This window comes from Ictidomys tridecemlineatus, chromosome 1 (assembly GCF_052094955.1).
Source record: "Ictidomys tridecemlineatus isolate mIctTri1 chromosome 1, mIctTri1.hap1, whole genome shotgun sequence".
Taxonomy (NCBI): domain Eukaryota; kingdom Metazoa; phylum Chordata; class Mammalia; order Rodentia; family Sciuridae; genus Ictidomys; species Ictidomys tridecemlineatus.
Window position 1 is genome coordinate 254,556,562 of NC_135477.1, and position 24,471 is coordinate 254,581,032.

General features: G+C 47.8%; 2 protein-coding genes across 12 annotated transcripts in view; one reads left to right on the forward strand and one right to left on the reverse strand.

Moving 5' to 3' along the window:
* Positions 1-24,471, reverse strand: part of Ankrd33b (ankyrin repeat domain 33B) — a 255,262-nt gene that overhangs the window by 84,148 nt on the left and 146,643 nt on the right. The window lies entirely within an intron of this gene.
* Positions 23,613-24,471, forward strand: part of Dap (death associated protein) — a 59,901-nt gene continuing 59,042 nt past the window's right edge. The window contains exon 1 of the mRNA XM_078018240.1: positions 23,613-23,830. Within this exon, the coding sequence (XP_077874366.1) occupies positions 23,776-23,830 (55 nt within the window). The 5' untranslated portion in view covers positions 23,613-23,775. The remainder of the gene's footprint in view (positions 23,831-24,471) is intronic.

A 24,471-nucleotide genomic window follows, 5' to 3' on the forward strand; every position in this document is an offset into this window, starting at 1 on the left:
GTTTCATTGTCCCCCAGACCCTGCAACAAGACTTTGTAGGCAATTTGGTCCTGGTCAATGGAATTTTAATGTTAAAGACACATGGGATATCGATTTATGCATTATTTCTATATCTCTGCTTTATACATGAAAAGAGTTCTATGCTAGACCCGGGTGGCACGCACCTGGACTCCCAGTGACTCGGGAAGCTGGAACAAGAGGATTGCAAGTACGAGGCCAGCCTCAACAACTCAGCAAGGCCCTAAGCAACTTGGTGAGACTCTGTCTCAAAATAAAAATAAAAGGATGTAGCTTGGTGGTAAAGTGCCCCTGGATTTAATCCCCAGCACCAAAACTGCAACAAAAAAAAAGAATATAGCTATTCTGAGTCTCTTATTTTTCCAGATGAATTTCATGACTGCTTTTTCTATTTCTATGAGGAATGTCATTGGAATTTTGATCAGCATTGCATTAAATCTGTATAGTGCTTTTGGAAGTATGGTCATTTTGATAATATTAATTCTGCCTATCCAAGAACAAGGAGATCTTTCCATCCTCTAAGGTCTTTGATTTCTTTCTTTAGGTCTCTGTAATTTTCATTATAAAGATCTTTCACCTCTTTCATTAAGTTGATTCCCAAGTATTTAATTTTATTGAGGCTATTGTAAATGGGGTAGTTTTCCTTGTTTCCCTTTCGGAGGACTTGTCACTGATACACAGAAATGCCTTTGATTTATGGGTGTTGATTTTATATCTTGCTACTTTCTGAATTCACTAGTTTTAGAACTTTTCCAGTGAAACTTTTAGGGTCTTCTAGGTATAGAATCATATCATCAGCAAATAGTGAAAATTTGAGTTCTTCTTCTATGTGAATCCCCAGAATAGCTAAAGCAATCCTTAGCAGAAAGAGTGAAGCAGGTGGCATCACTATACCAGACCTTAAACTATAGTACAGAGCATAGTAACAAAAACAGCTTGGTATTGGCACCTAAACAGAGTGGTAAACCAATGGTACAGAATTCAACTCAAAATGGATCAAGGACTTAGGAATAAAACCAGAGACCCTGCATCTAATAGAAGAAAAACTAGGCCCAAATCTTCATCATGTGGGATTAGGCCCCAACTTCCTTAATAAGAGTCCTGTGGCACAAGAATTAAAATCAAGAATCAATAAATTGGTTGGTCTCAAACTAAAAAGTTTCTTCTCAGCAAAAGAAACAATCTGTGATGTGAATAGAGAGCCTACATCTTGGGAGCAAATCTTTACCCCTCACACATCAGATAGAGCACTAATCTCTAGGGTATATAAAGAACTCAAAAATCTAAGAACCAAAAAAACAAATAACCCAATCAATAAAAGGACCTAAACAGACACTTCTCAGAAGATGATATATAATCAATTAACAAATATTTTTTAAAAAGTTCATTATCACTAGCAATCAGAGAAATGCAAATCAAAACCACTCTAAGATTTCATCTCACTCCAATCAGAATGGCAGCTATTATGCATACAAACAACAATAAGTGTGGCAAAGATGTGGGGAAAAAGATACACTCCTACACTGCTAGTGGGACTGCAAATTGCCAATATGGAAAACAGTATGGGGATTTCTTGGAAAATTGGAAACGGAACCACCATTTGACCCAGCTATCTCTCTCCTCAGTCTATATCCAAAGGACTTAACAGCATACTACAGGGACACAGCCACATCAATGTTTATAGCAGCTCAATCCACAATAGCTAAACTATGGAACCAACCTATATGCCCTTCAGTAGATGAATGGACAAAAAAATGTGGCACACATACACAATGGAATATTACTCAGCAATAAAAGAGAATAAAATCATGGCATTTGCGGGTAAATGGATGGAGTTGAAGAAGATAATGCTAAGTGAAGTTAGCCAATCCCCCCTAAAAATGCCAAATGTTTTCTATGATATAAGGAGGTTGATTCATAGTGTTATAGGGAGAGGGAGCATGGGAGGAATAGACGGACTCTACATAGGGCAGAGGGATTAGAGGGAAAGGGAAGGGGCATGCGGCTAGAAATGATGGTGGAGTGTGATGGACATTATTATCCAAAGCACATGTATGAAGACACGAATTGGTGTGAATATACTTTGTATACAACCAGAGATATAAAAAATTGTACTCTATATGTGTAATAAAAATTGTAATGCATTCTGCTGTCATATATAATTTTTTTTTAAAAATGAAAAAAAAGAATATTATGTTTTGCACACATGCATCCCCTCAAATTTTCACCCCATGTGCAATCTCTCTCCTTTGAGAATGTGTGCAATAGATACAGATTTTAAAGGAAATTTAAAATACTATGTGACTCAAGACACTTTAATTTGTTCTCAGTGTTTCCTTGAAAAACCAGCCATGAATAGGAAGTTGCACAAATATGGTATTTGATATGATATGTCTCAGTGAGGTGTCCAAACTCATGTTTGTTACAGGGTAATTCTGTCTTGTTATTTTTATATCATGCTATCAGAGTCATACACCAGGAAAGTGGGACACATCTAAGCCAGGCTTAATTTCTGTAATTGAAGAAAATTGTAGACACTTTTTTAATGTGTGTAACAGGTTTCTCCAATAGTGCATTCAAATAATCATTATTAACATTATTATTTTTCCAATGTCTCTCCAATATTTTTTTCTTTCTCACATTGTTGTCTTCCTAGTGGCTGAAATCAACATCCCAATCAATAATTTCCTCAGTATTCTGTACAGTTTTACCCTATGTCAGTGAGTTTTCCATCACTCTAACAGATACCTGAGATAAACCAACTTACTGAAGGTTTCTTTTTGGCTCACAGTGTTGGAGGTTTCAGTCCATGATCAATTAGCCCTGTTTTGGGGCCTGTGGCAAAGCAGCTCAGATGGCAGAAATGAGTGGAAGTAAAACTGCTCAACCATAGCCAGGAAGCGAAAGAAAGGAAGAAGGAAATCGGAGGCCCCAGTATCTGCCTCGAGGACACACCCTCAGTGATCTCAGCCCATCCCACTGGCCCCTCCTTAAAGGTTTCCCTGTCTAGAGACCTCACTGGGAACCAAGGCTTTACTCCGTGTACCTGTGGGAGACGGTCCAGATCCAAACTATGGCAAACCCCAAGGTCGAGATCCCATAGTCTCACAGACTGGGGCCCAGAGGAAGGACTCCTGAAGAAGCACTGATAGCTGTGTGGTTTCCTGCTTCCTGCTTCCTGCTTCCCACTTCGTGCTTCTAGCTTCTGGCTCTGAGAGTCCATAGTAACAGGAAGGATAGGCTCCTGGCCGAAGTGTGGGGTCTCGCCTCAGAGTACACAGAGGGAAAGCCAGGCAGTGGCTTGGTTCAGATGACAGGCCAAGGCACACAGGAAGTGAGCTCTACCAAGCTGGAAAATTGCACAAGAGGAGAAAAAAGAGAAAAGGCAAGGGTGAGGAAAGACGGGAAGGAAGCAGCCACCTTGCAGGGCAGAACTCTGAGGACATGGTGCACTATGTCCTGGAGCTGCAACAGGGAGACCCTGGCTGCCTAGCTGAGCCTGGGGTCACGTGATCAGTAGCCTGGCATGGCCTCTGTGGCCCACACTTCTTGTTATAATTCCCTATCCCCTGGCCACTCTGGAGTAGGCTGGCAGTAGTCCTTGGGGACTGCTCTACCCTGAGTAGGATTTCAGGGTGGACCAGAGGCCAGGCTGAGCAGCTCCCCCACCACACCTGACTGCTCAGAAACTAGGCAGTTCAGCTGGATGTGTGAAAGATCATGTGAACTGCCGGTGGGGTGGGCTTCGTACAACCACTATGAAAGCATAAGGGGAGGTTCCGCAAGAAGTTGACAACAGAACTACCATATCCTACAATCCCACTGCTGGGTTTATACACAGAACCAAAATGTATCTATCCCATCACAATTTGAAACAGTTAAGACTGGGAATCAGCCTGCATGTCCATATACACATAAGGAAAAATAGAATCCCATTATTTTCAGCAAGATGAAAAGCTAAAGGACATTTAAGTGACATAAGCCAGACACAGGGAGACGAGCACTGCATGCTCTCTCTCATATGTAGAAGCTGAAAAAGTCACCCTGCGTATGAAGTAGTGATTGACAGGGGTTGGGACGTGTCTTGGGGAGGGCAAACAAAGGAAGTCTGGATTTGACCAGTGCATACTGAGTGCATGTGTGAGGTGTCACATTGAGCCCCACTATTATGCACAACTAATACATGTGAATAAAAAGAAACAACAGAAAGAGAGATCATGAATAGAGTCCAGAGCCTTCTATTCCACAGTATAAATTACCTACAAACCAAAACAATAGCTCGATAGAATTTTTACCTCCATTTTGGCTTAGGACAGGAAGACTCTGGGGACATCTGTCCAGCTGAGCCTCAGGTAAACAGGGACCTGCTTAGAGTCTCCTTTCTTTCCCAGGGCTTGAGGGCCCTCTGTTCCCCACAGAAGGACTTTCCCAGCGTGACAGCACATACTGTGTTGTGTACCCCGACTCTGGCTGCCTCCATGCCTCACTGAGGTTGGGGGGCTGGCCTGGAAGCTCCCTTTTCCTCATGCGATGACCTGTCAGGATCCCAGACCTGCCACTCGGGTGGCCAGGCTCAAGGTTCTAGAGGACGCTAACTGTTGAGGCTGCAGAAAAATGCCCCATGTTTACTTCTGGGTGGAGGCTCCTAGACCATCACTCCTGATCCTGGTCTTCCTTGTAACCACATAGAGATACAGAAACTCTCTTCTTGTTTTTGGTAAGTGGGAAAGACGGAAGCTGCAGAGCCTGCAGAGGGCTTGGAGAGGTTAGTTCTAGGGACATGAAAGGCCAGAGGGGCAGCAAGCCAAGGCCATCTTGCTCAAATCCAAAGTTCCCCAGGGCTCTGCTTGCTTCTCTCAGCTCTCACAACACAGAGGTTCTGCAGATCATTTCATAGCAGATGTCCAGAACTGTGCATGGTTCAGAGATGTCTAGAAATGCTGCCTAGAAGAGCTTCCTGCTTCAAGCTGGTTGAGTGAGTGTGTGATACTTTAAATTTCACAACTATGGTAAGTGCAAAGTCTCCTTTGCAGAACTTCACCTGGCAAATAAAGGGGGATTGTTGTGGTTTCGATATGAGGTGTCCCCCCAAAGCTCATGTGTGAGACAATGCAGGGATGTTCAGAGGTGAAATGATGAGGTTATGAGAGCTGTAACTTAATCGGTGGATTAATCCACTGATATGGATTAACTGGGGGGTGACTAACTACAGGCAGGTAGGGTGTCACTGGAGGAAGGGGCATGCCTTTGGGTTTTATATTTTGTTGCTGGTGAGCAACACTTTCTCTGCTTCGTGGATTTTGTGTCCTGAGCTGCTGGCCTCCACCATGCTCTTCTGCCATGATATTCTGCCTCACTTCAGGCCCAGAGCTATGGAGCTGACCAACCCCTGACTAATTCTCTAAATCATGAGCCAAAATACACTCTTCCTCCTCCAAGTTGTCCTCATCAAGTCTTTTGTTCACAGCAACGAAAAGATGACTGAGACAGGGATATGGTGGATACCAAGATGCACCAGAGTCTTTACAACTAGTGAGACATGAAGCAGAATAAAGGAGCTAGCTCTAGAGGAGCCCAGTGAGGCGTGCGCACGCACGCTCTATCACACACACACACACACACACACACACACACACACACACACACACACTCTGTCACACACACCCCTATCAACCTACAGGCAGAGTGCCCCTAAGAGCAGCAACCTTGTCCGTCTTATTCAATCCCAGTGCCACATTACCATTTGGGGAGGCAGGAGGGAGGGCTTGGCAGCTGGGTCCTTACCCCATCACAGGTGCTGAGACCACCCAGGACACTCTGGCAGTGCACCTTCAGATGAGTGTCAATCTCCTCGGTAGTTTAGCAGGGGAGTTTAAAACCCCGGGTTTGGGAGAATGATAATCTCTTCAATTACAGAACCACCTAACGGGCAATTTTAAAAAACAAAGGAAGACAGCCAGCTGGAGAAAGGGACAGTCCTTCCTGCCTCCAGACACGCTAGAGCCTCACGGAGGATGACGCTGGTCAGCCTTTTACCTCCATGACCAAAACACCCAACAAGAACAACTGAGAGGAGCAAAAGGTTATGTTGGCTCATGTGTTTGTGGTTCAGTGAGTGACTCCACTGCTCGGGCCGAGGGGAGGCAGAACGTGGCAGTGGAAGGGCGTGGGGAAGGCAGCGGCTCATGGCAGCAGAGAGGGGGAAGGGGGAAGGAGCTGCGGGGAAGATGCGCCTTCCAGGACACACCCCTAGAGACCCACGTCCCCAGCTACCCCCTACCTGCTAAGATTTCCTCCCAGCCAGGCCATTCAGACGAGGATGGACTCTCATGATCCAGCCATTTCCCCTCCAGACATTCCTGCATCGACCCAGGGGCTCTGGGGGACTCCTCATACCCAAACCATAACAGACACCAAGGGAAGAGACCAGACAAGAAACACCTGTGACAAAGCCCAGCTGCACGTGCACAAGTTTGCTGTGAGATGCCCACAAAGGCAGCCCTTTGCTGTTGACTCGGGCAGGTCCCAACAACAGGGCCCTCACTCTTCCTGCTGGCCTCAGCTGATGACTTGGCCTTCAATGAGGCAGAGAGAAAGTGTTCTTCAGGCTTAATTCAAAGGTGCATACAGTTTCAGTGTATGGCATTTGCTTGGCCTACATTCTGATACACTTCTGGGGAAGGAGCAGGAGCTGCCTGTGGTCTGGCTTAAAGGGACTGGGAGGTCTCATTTACCAGGAGCACAACAAGCCAGTGTGTTGGAGCAGCTCCAGTCTGCCCTGGGGACAGCACTTCAAGATGTTCGTCAGAAAACAGGAAGGCTCTGGTTAGATGGGCCCTGTGATCAGAGGACGCAGGGTTCTGTCATCTGAGGGGACGTCAGGCATTGCTTCCTGGAAGAGTGAAGCTTTCAAAGGTCCCGGGAACCTTTCACACACACCTGACTTTGACCAGGGAATGCAGTCAATCTGGCTGCAAAACCAGGAGGAAAGGTTAGCTCGCGATAAGATAGGGAAGAAAGACATTGACTAAGCACAGTGGGTGCTTGCCTAACAAGCAGAACACTCTGATATTTGAACTCGTGATATGAAAATTGTGGTCTCTGCAATCATTCCAACCTGGACTAGAGGCCCACCCTGCCATCTCCAGGTTGTGAGGTCTTGGACAAGTTACATAATCTCTTCAGTCCTCACTTTCATCATCTCTAAATTGGAAATAATAATAACACAACTTTTTCCAAGGTTGCTGTAAAGGTTAAAATTTTTAAATGCACATAAAACACTTATCTTGACTAGTAAGCACCCCACAAATCTTAGCTATGGCCATTTAATAATTATGGAATACTTTAATATCTTTTGGGTGAAGGCCCTGTTATACAAGTAGAACTGTGTCCCCCTCTAAAAGAGTCTGTTGGAGTCCTGACTCCTGGGGCCTCATAATGTGAGCTTCTTTGCAAATAGAGTCCTTACAGAGGTAATTAAGCTTGAAAGTGGGTCACAGAGGCAGAGGCCCCCATTCAATATGACTGGTGTCCTCACAAAATGGGAAAATTTGGACACAGACATGCATTGAAGGAAGTCAACAAGAATAAGCACAAAAAGAAGGTGGCCCCTGACAAGCCGTGGAGAGATCTGGGGCAGATTCTCCCTCAGAGGAAGCCGCCCTGCCACTATGGTCTGCGCATGCCCCTAAGTATGTGTCCATATGCAGAGAGGAGCCTCGAGATCCCACGGATGTACATGAGAGAAGAAAGGCAAAGAACAAATTGAACTGGTTTGTCTTCGCCAAATCAGCCTCCAGGCTGGGCCGGCAGCTGGCGAGCTCTGCCTGTCCTGACCCCACAGCTCCCCTGATGGCCACAGAGCTTCCCCCGCCTATGCTGGCCGCCTGACAGCTGTCAGGGGTCTGATGAGCAGCAAAGGCCAGCAGGACATGGGCTGGGGGACGCTGGGACAGCTGCAGCTGCTCAGGCCTGACTGTTCACAGCTCCTCTGCCAGGCAGCTGCAGGAGCTGGGGGCTGCCGGAGCACAAGGCTGGACCTACAGTGGAGATAGGCCAAAGCTTGAATCTTACAAAGTACAGATGTTGGCACCTGCAACGTGCCTTGGCTTCACTTTCAAAAGAACAGATAGCTCTTCAAAGTGGGCAATTTCTGGCCTTTCATTTCCCATAAAATTAGCCCACTCTTATATATATCATAGCTAGCCATGTGAGCTATGACGTAATGATTGTGCATAAAGAGGAGTGGAGACCCACTGCGGTATCTGCCAGTCCTAGAGTAGTATGCAACCCTGGAGACGGGAGTGAGGCCTTGGGCGTGTTGACAGTAGTTGGGGACATGTGAACCTTGTGGAATAACAGATAACTCTGCCTCTCTGTGAGCTCCACTTCCATGGGCTCAACCAACCACAGATATAAAATATTTAAAACTGTTTTAAATTAAGAAATATATAAATTTTAAAACATAACAACTACTTACATAGCATTTACAATTGTATTCAGAGTTATAAGTGACCTTGAGATAATTAAAGGTGCAGGGAGGATGTGCATAGGCTACCTGAAAACACTGTTTATTTATTTATTTGCTTGTTTTGGTACCAGGGATTGACCCAGGAGCACTTGACTACTGAGCCACATCCCCAGCCTTTTTTTTTTTTTTTTTTTTTTTTTTTTAGAAGCAGGGTCTCTCTAGGTTGCTTAGGCCTTCCTCAGTTGCTGGAGCTGGCTTTGAACTCAGGATCCTCTTGCCTCACTGTCCAGAGCCACCTGCCCAGTTCTGTGCCATTTTTTACAAGTGATCTAGTACCTGGGATTTTGTTATGTCCCTGAACCTACTCCCCCTGAATACGAAGGAACAACTGCACTTCAAGAGAGTACTGACCTGCCCTTGTCAATTACTATTAACTAATAAAGTGGACCGGGTAAGTTACATTGCCTGAAAATGGCATCATTCCCTAGTTCAGCTGAGTTTTTCCCTCTTGGGGAACAAAGGACCCTAAAATTTGGTGTCTTAAAACAACAAACATTTTTAATCCCACAGTCTCTGGGTGAAAAGTGCAGGCGTGGCTTGTGAGGTTGCAGTCAGCTGTCAACCAGGGCTGTGGTCTCATCTGAGGCTCAGCCTAAAGTGGTGGGTGTGGATTTGCTTCCAAGGCCACTTGTGTGGTCATAGTCATGGCTTGGTCTCTTGCCATATGGACCTTTTCACAGTGTCTCAGTCTGTTTGTGCTACTGTAACAGACTACTGCAGCCTGGGCAATTGTAATGAACAAAAATGTATCGGCTCCAAGCTCTGGAAGCTGGGAAGTCCATGAAGGAAGGGCTACGTCTGTCAAGGGCCATTTTGTTGCACCACCCAATGCTGAAAGACAAAGAGAAGGGGAGAAAGTGGGTAGGAAACTACTAAACTCATCCTTCCACATGAAATCCATTCCTTGCTAATGAGCCCAGTCCCATGATGATGTCATTGATCCATTCTCTCTACCCTTGTGGCCTGTCATTGGGCTCCAACGCCCAGCACTGTTGAACTAGGGTTTGAGTTTCCAACTCACACTTGGCAGGAGACAGACCCAAACCAGAGCAACAGGGTTGCTTTATGACTGCCCGGCATCCCCCAAGGTGAGCAAAGGTAGAGAGAGTGGACCCAAGGTGAAGTCACAGTCTTTCACAGCCCACTCTCAGCTGCGATGCTGCACCACGTTTACTTTACTCTGTTTATTAGAAGCCAGATTCCAGATCCTGCCCACAGGCGGGAGATTATGTGATGATGTGAATTCAGGAGCAGGGCCGCAGGGGCTTATCTTAGAGGCTGCCTCCCACATTCTGGTCAAAGGAGCTTCCACACAGCATGAGCCGCTTCGACAGGACATTCTCTCCTAAGGAGTTTGTGCTCAGGGTTCTATAGATAGCACTCTCTGGAAGGATCCTTTTCTATCACGTTTGAATAGGAATAAGGGTTAAAAATAAATCATGGAAAACTCACCTTGGTCCATTATTCTCAACACTGAGTACCAAGTGCTCTGCTTCTGCTTCTGCACTGGTACCTAAGGCAAAGCCAACACTGAGAGGAACACACCCTCCACCTGATTTAGTGTCTACCAATAAACAAATCTCTAGCCCTGAAATGCTGCCTTGGCTGGTGACACAGAGGAGCAGAGGCTGTCAATCTTTCCATAAGGGACATTTAAGGTAGTTTTCTTTGAAGGCCACATGGCCTCAGTCACAGTAACTCAACCCAGCCATTGAGGCACAAAAAATAGTCATAAACAATATGTCAACCAGTGGGCATGGCTGAGTTCCAATAAAACTTTATTTGCACAAACAGGCAGGACTTGCCCACAGGGTTGTAGCTTACCAACTCCACGGTAGGGGAGAGCCTGAATCCTTCTACTGGAGAATAAAGCAAAACTGGAAACGAAGGTCAGAGTCAAACCAGTGTGCTACTATTTCAGACAAACATTAGGGTGACATGTGTGCACAACGCTTTAGCGTAAATATGCAGGTTTTGTTCGGAGGCTGTAATGGCCATCACCATCCAAGTATGGAAACTGGATCTGTGAACCTTCCTGCTGTCTATAATAATTTTTAAAAGTTGTGCGAAGCTGTGGAACCAGTGAGGTGAGTGTGGTCAGAGTTGAAATTTCTCCCTGTCGTCCTAACGGTGAATCTCTACCTAAGCACCTGGAATGCGGGTGCCGTTCATTTCTTTTGGCTGATTTTATGACTTCAGAATTACCGGGTGGCCCATGAAAATCCCGTCTGAGTGAGGGATACAGGTCAGTGAAAGAAAATCCTGGTGATGATAATTACTAAGCCCGAAACGAAGGCAAAGGAAGAGGCTTGGTGAAGCCTTTTCAAGTCTGAGTCCTAGACACAAGAGTCAGGAGGCCGCGGTCCAGAGAAGCCTTGCGGAATCTCCTTGCTCCTGGTCCAGCCCCAGACGGAGATGACAGCAGCTGGCGCCGGGGCTCACCCTCCCACATCATCCCTCCCTTTGCTTCTCGAATGTCCCAAACCTTGAAACGCAGTTCAGTGTGTCACCCTGGTACTGCACTCTCCCCGCGGAGGAGGAGCTGGCCGTGGTTTGAAGGCTTCCCTCAAAGTCTGGCCTCCAAGCAAGAGGGTTGAGAGGCGGGACCCGTGAGAGGCAGCTGGGTCACCAGGCCTGAGCTCCGGGAGAGCGGACGTCACTCAGGAGTGGATTTGTGGCCCTCCCCCTGCGTGGGCCTCCCTCCCATCACCATGTGGCACCTTCTGCCAGGTCACACAGGGAGCGGGCGCTCCCCAGACACAGGCAGGAGAATAAAGCAAAACTGGAAACAAAGGTTAAAGTCAAACCACCTTGTCTTTCCAGTCTCTGAAACGGTGAGGAATGACTGTTTGTTCTTCATGAACCACCCAGTCTGCGGCCGTCCATCACAGAGCACAAAACAGACAAGGGCAATCGGGGGCAGCATCGTGACACCCCCCAACAGAGGGACACCCCATAGTCATGTCTTTCAGAGCCTTTCATGGACGGCTTAAATCAGGCTCATCTGCGGCCCCCGGGACAGTGTGGGAGCTGTTCACTATCACAGCCCACTAGTGCACATCGTCAGTCAGTGTCTCACGCTCAAGTGTGATCAAAAATGAATTTAAAGAGATTTAACTTCAAAAAGGGATATCAATGCAATGTGCATAAATCAGTTAACTAAATATCAGCCCTCGTAAGTGTTATGAGGTCAGCTAATGATCCCTTCTGCAGGAAGCACAATTCTTAATCATGAACACCACTACAAACAGCCTCTTGAAATTCCTCAGCCAACACGTCACAACACACAACCTTCATTTTCTAAGCAATTGTGAAAAATAAGGATATACTAGGAATTGAAAACTGCCCCAGGTTCCTAACTTCCTGGTAGGCTAGTGTTGCCTTGAGACTAGGGTCACGTGATACGTGGTGGTTCTCAACCTTCAGTGTGGTCAGATTCACCAGCAGGGCCCACCACCCGAGTTTCTGATTAGTGTGCCTGGGGTGGAGTGAGAACTTGGATTTCTTTACTAGTCTTCAGTGAAGCTGATGCTACTGCTCCAGGGACCACACTCTAAAACCACTGCTCCACAGAGGAGTCCGCACACCTCCCGTAAAAAGCCAGATGGACAGCCTGGCTGTGTGGCCGCACCACCTCGCTGCAAGCTCCAGCCTTGCTCCTGCTAGGGAGAGCAGCAGCCCGCCACGTGCAGAGCATGTGGCAGTGCTCCAGGGGTGAGGGACAAACACAGGCAGCCGGCTGGATTTGGTCTTGAGCCACGGTTTACTGACTCCTCTAGAGACGATGAAGGAGTCTCTTCAAAAGGCTCGCCCTGGCTTGAGCAACTGGAAGGGATGAGGGGCCTGTGAGCCAGCCCCCGCAGCCCCCGCCTCCCTGCCTGAAGCAGAAGTGCCACGATGCCTGGTTTGGCTTTGAAAATGTGTCTCAGGAACGGGAGCCAATATTTGTCCAGAAACAACACAGCATGTTAACACTGCAGAGCCTCAGAAACCGGGGCATTATTCAGCTGTACAGCTTGTGTAACGGGAGAGTGACAGAGCCTGCCTCTGTCACTTGTCACCATGCACAGTGTGGGCCTCCAACAAGAAAGCTGAGATCTCATGAACTCGACATTTTACGGGGAGCAAGGAGTTGGTGGCCAGGGGGCTGGGAAGGCATGGAGTTGCACAAGTGGAGGTGAAGGGTTCCCTTCCCTCCCAGTAAGACAAGGCTGGAGAACAGGAGCGTCCTTGACACCAGACCCAGGAAAACCCGATAGGCAGGACTCGTGACGTAGGTGCATCTGGGAGGATTCCGTGTGGCTTGAGACTTCCAGGCAGAGGGGCTCCTGTTTCTGATCCCCGGGTTCTAAGTTGTACCCACGTTGGCTTGTCGATCAGCACCCAGCAAGGTCATTCACAGCACGGCCTCTGTGCTCCAGCAGTCGAGACCAGCACATGACACGTTCTCTGAATCAGAATGGTCACCCGCAGATGGGGACAGGCACAGCAGAGTGCAGTAGCCAGGGCTCTCCAGAGGAACAACTGCTGTGGGTGTTTGTGGGTAAGGAGAGGCAGAGATGGGGACCCGGATCGACAGGGGGACAGAATGGATGATTGTAAGGAACTGGTTTCGTGGGATTGTGGAAGCTATAGGTGGCATTTATATTTTTAAAAGCCCTCAACTGACCCGGTGAAGCCCACTCACGTTACAGAGGGTCATCTACTTTACTCAAAATTAACCAATTTTAAATCCCATCTTTAAAAAAAAAATAGCTTCATAGAAACATCTAGAATAATGTTTGACCAAATACCTGGGTCCCCTGGTCCAGCCAAGTTCACACGCAAAATGGACCATCGCCTGAGTCATCCTGGCAACGTCCTGGAGAGAGAAGGTTGTTGCTGGTATTTCTAGAGGTTCCCTGGTTTTCCTCCTTCCTGACCTGGCAGGGGTCCCCTCCTGGATTCCATGAGCCCCTCCAGAATTCCACAGATATCCCAGTTAAAAACTCAGAGGTGATTTCCCCTTGAAAAGGGATGGGGGGAGAGAGAAGAGAGGGAAAGAGAAAGGGGGAGTGACAACAAGCAGCCTTTAGGGACAAAGGAACCCTAAAGAAGCCCAGCCCAAGCCCAGCCTGCTCACGGCCAGGCCTCGGTGCTGCTGCTGAGGGGCGCCATGCCCAGGGTTCCTCTCCCACAGCCTGGGACGGAGGGCTTCAGTGTAGCCGCCTTTACCCAGAGGTCCCATGGCTCTTGCTGAAGGTGAAGAATGGTCGTGTCGTAAGTCTCCTGTGAGCTGCTGAAATTGTGTATTTTCTTTCTTTTTCCCCCCATGGTCAAAGGTAGTTTATTAATTCGCACCCGTGAGAAGCTCCTGGAGGGTGCCCCAGAGGGCCCCTTAACACTTAAAGGATGGGTTTGAGATGTGTTCTTCTCGGGATTTAATAGCAATCATGTTTCCCAAGTTTGGACCTTTTCTAATATTGAACAAGAACACAACTGATTTTTTTTTTTTTTTGCAAACACTGAGGACGGAGATTGGACAGAAGTCATTATTTACAACCTTCTCCAGCCCGCAAAGTCACACGCAGAAACTTCAGCCTGATTGGAATAATTAATCAATGATGGGAAAGGCCTTGCTGAGAAGAAAAATGGTTTAAAAAGAAACCCAAGTAATTTCAGCTGGAAAAAATAGCCTTTAAATGTGTGAGGGATATTACCAGCCGTCTCTAACACAGAATAGACAGAAAGAATAAAGGAAAGAGGGGAAGAGCCTAAAAGTATCTTCCAGAATCATGTCCAGATATATGCTTGTTAATATAGACTCTTAGAAATCATTAAGAAACTCTAAGTTTACTGATTTAGTCCATTTGCATGGCCACAACAAAATACGTGGAGTAGGCTACTTTATAAAGAGAAAAGGTTTATTTTGGCCCTCAGTTCTGGAGGTGTAAGATCTAGAGGCCTCATCCCATGATGGCCTTCTTGCTGGCACAGCCTCAAAGCAACACATGGCAAGAAGGGGAGCCCGCATTGTATGTGTGCTTTCTGGTCTCTCTCCCTCTTCTTACAAAGCCATCAGGATCAACCATGGGGGCTCCACGCTAAAGACTTTAATCCCTTCCCCAAACCCCACCTCTACACACTACAGCTGGATTAGGTTTCCACCTACTCAACACCTCACAGTGAGATTCCATTTCAACACATGAAGTCTTGGGGGACACTCATACCATCTCCCAATACACGGAATTAAGCCCATGTTCACACTGATTCCTGATAAAGAGCTGAACTCACCGACACGCCACACACGGTGATGCAAGTGGCACAGGGGACTCCCACACCCCAGCTGCTGCTGAACCCTGGGAAACACACCAGCCAGGATCCCAGGGACAGTCCACAGAGACAGACAGCTGAGAAGGGCCCCTGTCTGGCTTCCTGGAAGCCGAGCGACGTGCCACAGGACGCGGTCAGTGGCCCATTCTGCACGTGGGCAGGCTGTGGGCGATGCCGCCAGGCTTGTTCCCCTTGGCATTACTGTCATTGGGGTTTTTGAAAGTTGTCTTGGTCTAGATCTGGGATGTGCCTCAAGAGCTTGCGGGGTGAAGGCTGGTCCCAGCTGGTGGTGGGAACTGGGACGCGGGACCGACCTGAGGAAGTAGGTCATTGGCGACGTGGCCATGAAGGGTATATTGTGTCCTTGGTCCCTTCCTCCCTCCCTCCCTCTCTTCTTCCTGGACACCTTTCCTGGGCCAAGGCTTCTTCCACCATGAGCGGCCTCACTCTGGGCCCAAGAGCCACTGGGCCAAGCAATCACAGACTGAAGCCTCTGAAACTGTGAGTGGAAATCAGTCTCCCTCCTTTTGAGGGGTTTGTCTGGGGTGTTTGTTCATGGCCATGGAAAGTGGCCAACAAAAGGGCATTGCTTTTGCATTTTTCTGTGAAAGTGTGTTCATAAAAAGCTCTTCCTTAGCCCAAACGCCACATGTCCCACCGCGAGAAAGCACAAGAGGGCGCTGTGGAGGACACACGGCCTGCGTACTCCACCCACACTCAGGTGCCTGCGGAAACAGCCCTGGGGGAAATGGACCCCTCAACACTGTGGACCCTGAGGCTGCCCAGGCCACCGTCCCTGAGGCAGAACAGCACAGAATGGGGGCCGCGTGGGTCCAGAGACGCTGCAGTGTAGGGAAGGCTTTCCCTGGGGGACAAGGCCCAGGTGCCCCCCCCAGCATCTGTGGGTGTCCAGGAGAGGGGAGCCCCAAGCCCCACCTGCTGACCGGGCCACAGGGGCTGCACCAGCTCACGCTGCAGGCCCAGCCTGTCATGCTGTCATGGTGCTGATGACCCCCCACACACACTGTGGTGGTCACATTACTAATCCAGATTTTTTTTAAAATTTTGTATCTTCTATCAATAAGTATCTAAGGAATGTCTAGAACAGCAGTTCTCAAAGTGTGTTAGGAGGAACACTGGAGGTTCCCTAAGCCCATTCAGGGGATCTGGGAGGTTCAAATTATGTGGGTTTTTTTGTCCTGTTGTTGTTGTAATAGTTATGCCCGACAGTAGAATGCACTTTGACACATCATGCATAAATGCAGTATAACTTCTCATTTTTCTGATTGTACCTGGTGTAGAATCACACCAGTCATGTAATCATACATGCTCGTAGGGTAATAATGTCTGCTTGATTCTACTACCCTTCCACTCCCCATACCCCTTCCCCTTTCTTCACTCCCCTCTGCCTAATCCAAAGTACCTCTATTCTTCCCTAGCTGCCCCCCTTATTGTAAGTTAGCATCTGCATATCAGAGAAACCTTCAGCCCTTGGTTTGGGGGTATTGGCTTATTTTACCTAGCATGATTGTCTCCAGTTCCATCCATTTACCAGCGAATGCCATAATTTCATTCTTCTTTAAGGCTGAGTAATGTGCCATTGTATATATGAACCACATTTTTTTTTATCCCATTCATCTATTGAAGGGCACCTAGGTTGGTTCCATAGTTTAGCTCTTATGAATTGAGCTTCGATAAACACTGATGTGGCTGCATCACTGTAGTATGCTGATTTTAAGTCCTTTGGGTATAAACCAAGGAGTGGGATAGCTAGGTCAAACAGTGGCTCCATTTCTGAGGCATCTCCAAACTGCTTTCCAGAGTGGCTGCACCAAACTGAAGTATAAATTATGTTTTTGGATATTATTTGTTGCTTCCCACTCTTCTTCTCTCTCCAGTGTGCAGTGGAATTTTCCTGTGGTTCCAGGCAAGAGAATGAAGGCCACACGGGTGAGGGGCCTCTGCCTTCCTTCAGCCTGACCCAGGCAGGAGCTCTGCTGCCGGCAGGTCTGCTGGGGCCAGGCTCTGTGTCCACCTCCACGCCTCCCCTCTGCTCTCCTCTGTCTGAACCCCCATCTCCTGCCAAGGGGAAAGTCCCAGGTCCACTTCCTGCCGTGGCATCGGCTCATCCTCACCCTTCCTCCCCCCACAGCACCAGTGAGACCCTTCCTAGAATACCATCACATTCTGCCTCCTCTTCTAAGTCTATTTCACTTTGCCGTTTCTCTAAAATCTCTCACCAACAAGCAATGTGCTTCTAGTAGATTTGTTTATTTCCTTCAGGTTGACAAAGAATCCTGAGCACTATCACCTGTGCCTCTTGTAACCATCCTAGGTGGGCATTAGTCTCCCTGCTTGGAGGCGGCAGCTCTGAGACTCGGGGAGGATGGAGCATTCTGGAAGGCTGAGACTCAGCCCTAGGTCCAGACACCAGCATTCAGTCACTTGCAGGCTCTCCTTCCAGATGGAGCCCATGAGAAAAGTCTGAGCAGAGCCTCTCGGGATTGAGAAGGCACATAAGCGACCCTTCTGCTGTTTCTACGGTGCCCCCGGATATGACACACTGACCCCTCAAGAGCCTTTTGAAACGTTTCATGTTTTGTTTTGTTGAAGGAAGGAGGGATTAGAAAAAAAAAATGTCCCCATGCCGCTGCCTCCTAGATAGAATCTTTTTAAAAAGGGGAGAAGGTAATAAAACATGTTATTCTTCAATTTCAAATTTCAGGCTCCCTGGAGATTATTTTGTCTTGCTGAAAGCCTCTTTATTTTTGAAGTCTTTGTCATGTTTATTTTTTAACTTATAGCAATTCATATACCCTTGTAAGAAATTTCATACAAGGAGATAAATGCTAAGACATAATATTGAATAACTATTTGAATCCCTAAGTAAGATAAGTATTATTGCCTCCAGTGCGGAATTATAATCACAGAATATGTAAGGAGCTTGCACAAGGTCAAAGAATGACTCAGAGGAAGAGCCAGAAATACAATTTATCCCTCCCCTTGCCTGGTTTCTCGCTAAGACACATTTTTCATAAATAACTCTCAAGCGTTTGGAAATTCGGTGGGAAATCAGTATTCATGGTCGCATTACAGTCATCTTTTTTCAGTTTCTACTTTCTAACTTCCAAATAAAGATAAGAGGGATATTTTGCCAAGGTTTAGATTGGATATTTTTTCCTTCAGATATCTTTTACTAATGTAAAACTTCATATATGACTAAAGTTGATCTGTGTTCTTTATTAGCTGATGAACTTCTTTTGAAAAATTCCCCAAAGTGTTTCTCAATTACCCTGTGACTAAATGACAATGAAACCTCCAGAAATTCCTCATGTGGGGGAGGTGGGGCAAGATATGTGATATGTGATGCTCTATCATTTTTATTTGGCTTTGGGACAAAAGATGTGTATCCTCTTCAAGTATTCTAGTATAGATGTGCATATGCCAAATACATTTAAATTGATTTTATTTAAAGCCTCTGTAATATATTATAAAAAAAATATCCTGCCTGTCAGACTGAAATGTTGCTCAGTGGTAAAGCACTTGCCTAATATGCACAAGGCCCATCACTGGAATCAATCCCCATCACTGGAAAAAAAAAAAAAAAGGGAGGAGGAGGAGGAGGAAAGAAAGAAAAATTAATTAGGTAGATTCATTCTGGATGTTACAAAGCAAAGTCGAAAATGACTGTTGCCCTCGCTTTATGAGAAAAATCAATAATGGAAGAGATTCTGTGTAAGAACTAACACTGTAAAAGTTCTCATCCACCAGACAGCGGCACTAGAAGACAGAAAGTGGGCTAACCTGGAATAAGAATGCAAGGTCCGTGGAACTGATTGATGCATGGGTCATTATAGTATGACATGTGACAATTCATGTGTTTCATGAAGGCTGGTGAAAAACTCCCACTGCAGTACTAGCAGGACGTTCTCTAGGACAGTAATGTTTGCAGCACGAGGTGGGAATGGTGGCAAAAGCAGACTCTAGGGCCTTCCCACTAAGGTACCAATACTGCCCTTCACAGGCTCATTTTCTCCATCAAGAAGCCAGAGAGGTCGCCATGCCTCAGGAACCCATGGGCAGTAATGGGATAACACAGAGATAGGTGCACTGATCCAAAGCCCTGAACTCTCCATTCCCCGGGAGGTGCTACAGTTTCATCTGGAATGTCCCCAAAAGCCCATGTGGTAAAGGCTTGGTGCCCAGTTGGGGGGCTATTGGGAGGTGATCAAAACTTTAAGAGCTAAGTTCTGGTGAGAGGCTTTCAGGCCACGGGGGGCATGTCCATGGGGATGAGGGAACCTCAGAACACAGTGTGAATGGTTTCACTCCACCATGCACCCCCACCATGATGTGCTGCCTCACCACTGACGCTAAAGTAATGAAGTCAATCCCTCATGAACTAGAACCTCCAAAAATATGAGCCAAAATGAAGATTTTTCTCTATTTTTTAAACTTTTTATTATTGATTGATTGATTTTTACAATGCTGGACATCAAACTCAAGGCCTCAGGCATGCTGGTAAGTGCTCTCTCCCAAAGCCCAACCTTTTTTATATATGTATAAATTAATTTATCACAGGTGTTTGTTGTAGTGGTGGAAAGCTGACTAGCACAAGAGATATTCAAGTTCATGTCTTGATATCATCAAGGTTACAAAGTATACCCATGGAAAAGAGAATCTGTAATGCTGTTTCTTCCTCAAACACTCTTCCCAGTGCTTACAGTACTCCCATTAAGGAGTATCAGATTGGATGCCATTGTTTCAAAACAACATAAGTCCAGAGAAAAACCTACTTAGAAGTTAGAACAGTGATGCACACATCTGAGTAATCCCAGACACTCAGGAGGCTGAGGGAGGAAAAGCACAAGTATGAGGCCAATCGTAGCAACTTAGTGAGGCCCTGTCTCAAATTTTCTAAAAACTTCTGGGAATGTAACTCAGTGCAGCACACTGGCAAGTCCCTGGGTATAATCTGCAGTAGCACATAGGGGAGAGAGAGAGAGAGAGAGAGAGAGAGAGAGAGAGAGAGAGAGAGAGAGAGAGAGAGAGAGAGAGAGAGAGAGAGAGAAGAGAGAGAGAGAGAGAGAGAGAGAGAGAGAGAGAGAGAAGAGGAGAGAGAGAGAGAGAGAGAGAGAGAGAGAGAGAGAGAGAGAGAGAGATGAAGGAAGGGAGAGAGGGAGGAAAAGAAAGAGAGGAAGGAAGGGAGAGAAGAGAAAAGCAAAGCAAGGCAGGCAGGCACACGCTTATTTACAACGAAGGTAAATATCAGGAAAGATTAGAGGCATTTGCCTTCTGATTCTGGGCATTCTCCTCATCCCTATGCAGTCCTCCTGTGCTCCCTTCATTCAGGTAAACAGTTGGAAGAAATCCTGTGTTTGTGCTCCATAATTATGAGGAGAAGATACTACTGAACACTGCTGCGGTGCCCACCATGCCTTTGGGAGCTGGGACACAGGAGCAGGCCAGATGGACAAGGCCTCTCCCTTCATGGAGATGACCTTGTCATCATGGAGAAAGACAGTGGGTGAGCAGACAGTTACACGGGGGATTTAAGACAAGGATGAAAAGCTATTCAAGTCAGTAAAAGTGGTATCAGTTGAGCTTCTGGGTGGCTTCTTCACAGGAAATGGTTCAAGACAAGGCCTCAGGAAGCTGAATACAAAACAGGAAGGAGTCGATCACACAGGATCTGGAGAGATGGTTCTTAGTGGTGGAAACGGTTGATTTTAAGACCTGAAGGGAAGAATCAGCTTGTCCCACTAAAGAAGCATCACGTGGGACAGTGTAGCCACTGGAGCCAGGAGAGATGAGCTGAGAGCTGGGCAGGGCCCCATCGTGCTATGCCTAGTGGGCTGCAAGGGCTCTAGCTTGCATCTGGCCATCCACACGCCTCCAAGCACAAGGTCTCCATATAACAGGGACTTGTTTTCAAGTCCCATGTGCTTTGGCCTTGTGCTCTGCCATCGTCCACGTGTGGTTTTCAAGCCTTTGGCTGCCTCAAGGTGATAACTCATTTGTTATGTTATCAAAATACCTGATGGGAAATATTTATTTTGGTTCATGGCTTCAGAGCTCTCAGTCAGTAGTCAGTGGTCCAAAGTCTCCACGGCCCTGGGCAGGAGGTGAGGCAGAACACCATGGGAGAAGGGTGTGGGGGAGGCAAACTGCTCAGCTCATGGCCACAGTGAAGAGAGGGGATGGGTCAGGAGGGAAGAAAAACCACTCCAGGGAAGGCCCCAGTGACCTTCTTCCTCCACCTCCCTATGGTCCACTTGGCTTCAATGGCTCTGATGAGGTCACTTCCCAAAAGCCTCATCTCTTAAATTCTGGGAGGCATTCCAGATCCAAACCAGGACACTGCCCTCTGCTTCCCCCCACAGATTCCAAGTACATTTCAGAGGTCAGAAATGCGACCTCTCACCACCCCCTGCAAGGGAGGTTGAAAATCTGTGTTTTTAAAGCTAAGTTCAATTCCTCCTTAAATGACAGTGTCTTCTTCAGCAGGAATGCTGCCCAGTTGGCACACTGATGGAATGAATAGCTTGGCCTCTGCTCCAGAGAGGAAGCTATTGGTGGGTAAGTAGGTGACCAGGAACTCTGCTCTGAACATGTGGCACTGTACATGCTGTTACACTAGAGGGCCCCATCAGTCTAGTCCTCTCAGACCTCAGGCCATCCCATTGGTGTCTGTGGCCCCCAGACCCTTGGGTCACTGCGCTCTTCCTCAGAAAGCTCCTCCTTTTACCCCAGCATTCCCTAACAATCCTGTCTGTTATTGAGTCTGAGATGTCACAGCTTATGCCTGCTACTTTATGTGCCAAAAGGGGAAAGAAAACATGGCCAATTAAACTTTAATACAATGTTTTCTTTCAAACTAAAGTTTTTATTTGTATTTCTTAGAAATAATTATTTTAGTTGTTAAGACTTGAATTTTTAGTCATATACAGAAAAAGGAAAATATTCATAAAATTAATTGGTTAGGTATTCTTAGAGCTTCTCAGTTCAAAATCCAAAGCACTGTTTTAGGATTCTCAAAGGTGTTAGTGAAAAGAGCACTTTGGGGCTGGGTTGGTAGAATGCCTGTCTAGTATGTGTGAGGCCTTGGATTCGATCGTCAATACTACAGAGGAGAAAGTGCTTTACTGTTATTCCAGGATTTCCTTCTAAGCTGTTCTTACTGGTTTGCAACTTCTGACATGAATGCAAGACAATGACAACTGTATCACAACCATCAGGTGGCCCACAGCCATTAGTGATAGTGAAACATGGAGGGTGAGTGCAAGATCAGCGTATGGCCAGCATCAGTGTGTGTGGCCTGACACAAAGAACTGGGCAGCCCTGAAGGAGGCATCTTCTTTGATGGAGTTTCAGAGCCAACGGAATGTATCAGTCAAGAGATCAAGGATACAGAAATAGGTTTGCAGACCTGGGATCTGTAAGCATGTGGATGAAAGTCATATTCATGGGCTTGCCTGTGATAGAAGACATCCAAGATGTTCTATGGTTTGACACGTTCCTCCAAGTTTCAAGTGTTGAACTTAATCCTGAATGCAACAATGCAGGAGATGGGGGCTTAATAGGAAGTGATTAAGTCATGAGAGTTCTGCCCCCATGAATCAAGTTTGCTTTTACAGGGTCACCCTTACAGTGAATCCATTAGGAGAGTTCAGCCCTCTTCTTCACCCTTTCACTTTTCACTCTGAGGTGTTGCTGCACCAAGGCCTCTCCAATATGCCATCATTGTGCCTTTGAACTTCTCAGCTTCCAGAGCCAGTAGCCAAAGAAATCTCTGGTCTTTAGCCCCTTCTCAGATTTTGTTGTAGCAGCAGAACACAGACAAAGACACCATCTAATCCTAGGGAAAGGGGTGGTGGGGCGGGAGGCAATGTTGAGGCTTGGGACACTCAAATATTTAGAAATCTAGACTGTGCAGCCCGGGTCGCCCCAAAACTGCAAGACGAGGCACTAACATGGCATCCCTGAAGCTGAATAGGAGGATGGCTGGCTTCTTCAAAGTACTGCTAAGAAGTCAAGTAGAATCAGTGGAAGAGTGACCACTGGATTTGGCAGCCTGGAGGTCATCGCAGGGGAGCTGACTGAAAACCAACAGCTCTGTCATCACAGACAAACCTACAGCCAAGAGAGGTGACGGTGTTTCCTTCCAAGGTCTTGGGCATGTCTGAATGCTAATCTGGCCACGGAGACGGCGGCCCTGGAGTCCCTGGAGCTGCAGGGCGCTGGGGAGACCCGCGAGCCCCGCAGCAGGGAGACCACGGCTCCGAGGCCGCACCCACGCGGCCGCTCGGGAACTCGTTTCCGGCGCTGCCTTTCGGTCCCGGGGAACAGGCTCATCCTTTGCGTCGTCTCTTAACAAAATCCGACCCCCGGCCCCATCGGGGGTCTCTAGTCTAGCTGAGGACTTCAGGACGACACCTCAGCTCCCCACCGCGTGGCCGTCCACGTGGGGACACTGGCGGGCGGAGCGGTTTCGTGGAGGGGGGAGTGTTCTCAAGCTGGGCCCTTTTTAGTCGCTCGCTACTCTCCCCGTCCCCAGCCAGCCCCGACCCCTACTTCCCCCAAAACCGAACGCCACGCCCTCCTTCCCAGTCGCTCCTCCCCACGATCCCCAACGTGGCACGGCCCGCTGCGCATGCCCTGTCCGCGCGCGCAGGAGGCCGCCGGGGCGGGGCGGGGCGGCCGCAGTGACGTCGGCGCGCCCGGTGCCGGAGGGCGGAGCGTGCCACGTCGACGCTCCTCGGCCACGCCCCCTGTCGGGTGGTGGCGCGCCCCCCTGGCTGCCTCGCCCCCTGCGCGTACTCTCGCTCTCGCACGCGCACTCCCCTCAGGTCCGCCAGCCGCGCCGCCGCCGCCGCCGCCGCCGCCGCCCAGCCCCGCGGAACTCCGGTGGCACCATGTCTTCGCCTCCCGAAGGGAAACTAGAGACTAAAGCTGGACACCCGCCCGCCGGTACTGACTCGTTTCCGCTTACTCTCGGGGGCGCCGGGCGGGGGAGGCCCCCGAGGGACCGCGCGCCCCGATGCCCGAGCGCGGGGCGCAGGGGAGTGCGGGCGCCCGGGCGCGCGGTCCGCCGGCCTGTGCGGGATTCCGCCGCTGCCCCACCCGCTGCGGTTGGCAGACCCGGGCCCGCGCCCCCCAAGACCGCTGTCATGACGAGTGCGACACGTAGCCTACCTGTGGCCGTTGCTTGCTAATGACAACGGCCTAAGCCCAGTTGCACAACTTTACAAGACAAAGTTTGAGCTGTTATTGTTTACTAAGAATGTACAGGGCTTTTTTCTTTTTCTTTTTCTTTTTAAAAGAGTAACAGGAGTCTGGGTTTTTAATATCGGGATGATTAATTGTAGCCCGACAGCATTGGGTACTGATAAAAGAACCAAAGGGGCGAAAATCATTTTCATCATTAATCACTCAATATGACTTCTCTTACCCCACTTTCTTTCACGTCCAGCTTTTTTTCAAAGGTGCTTTAAAAAAAAAGAAAGAAAATGCTAAACTTCTGAGCCAAACAAGCTAAACCCAGGAAAGAGCCATCTTTCTTAGAATATAGGAATTTAAGCAGCCTTTGGATTCACTGGGGCCTTCTCTCT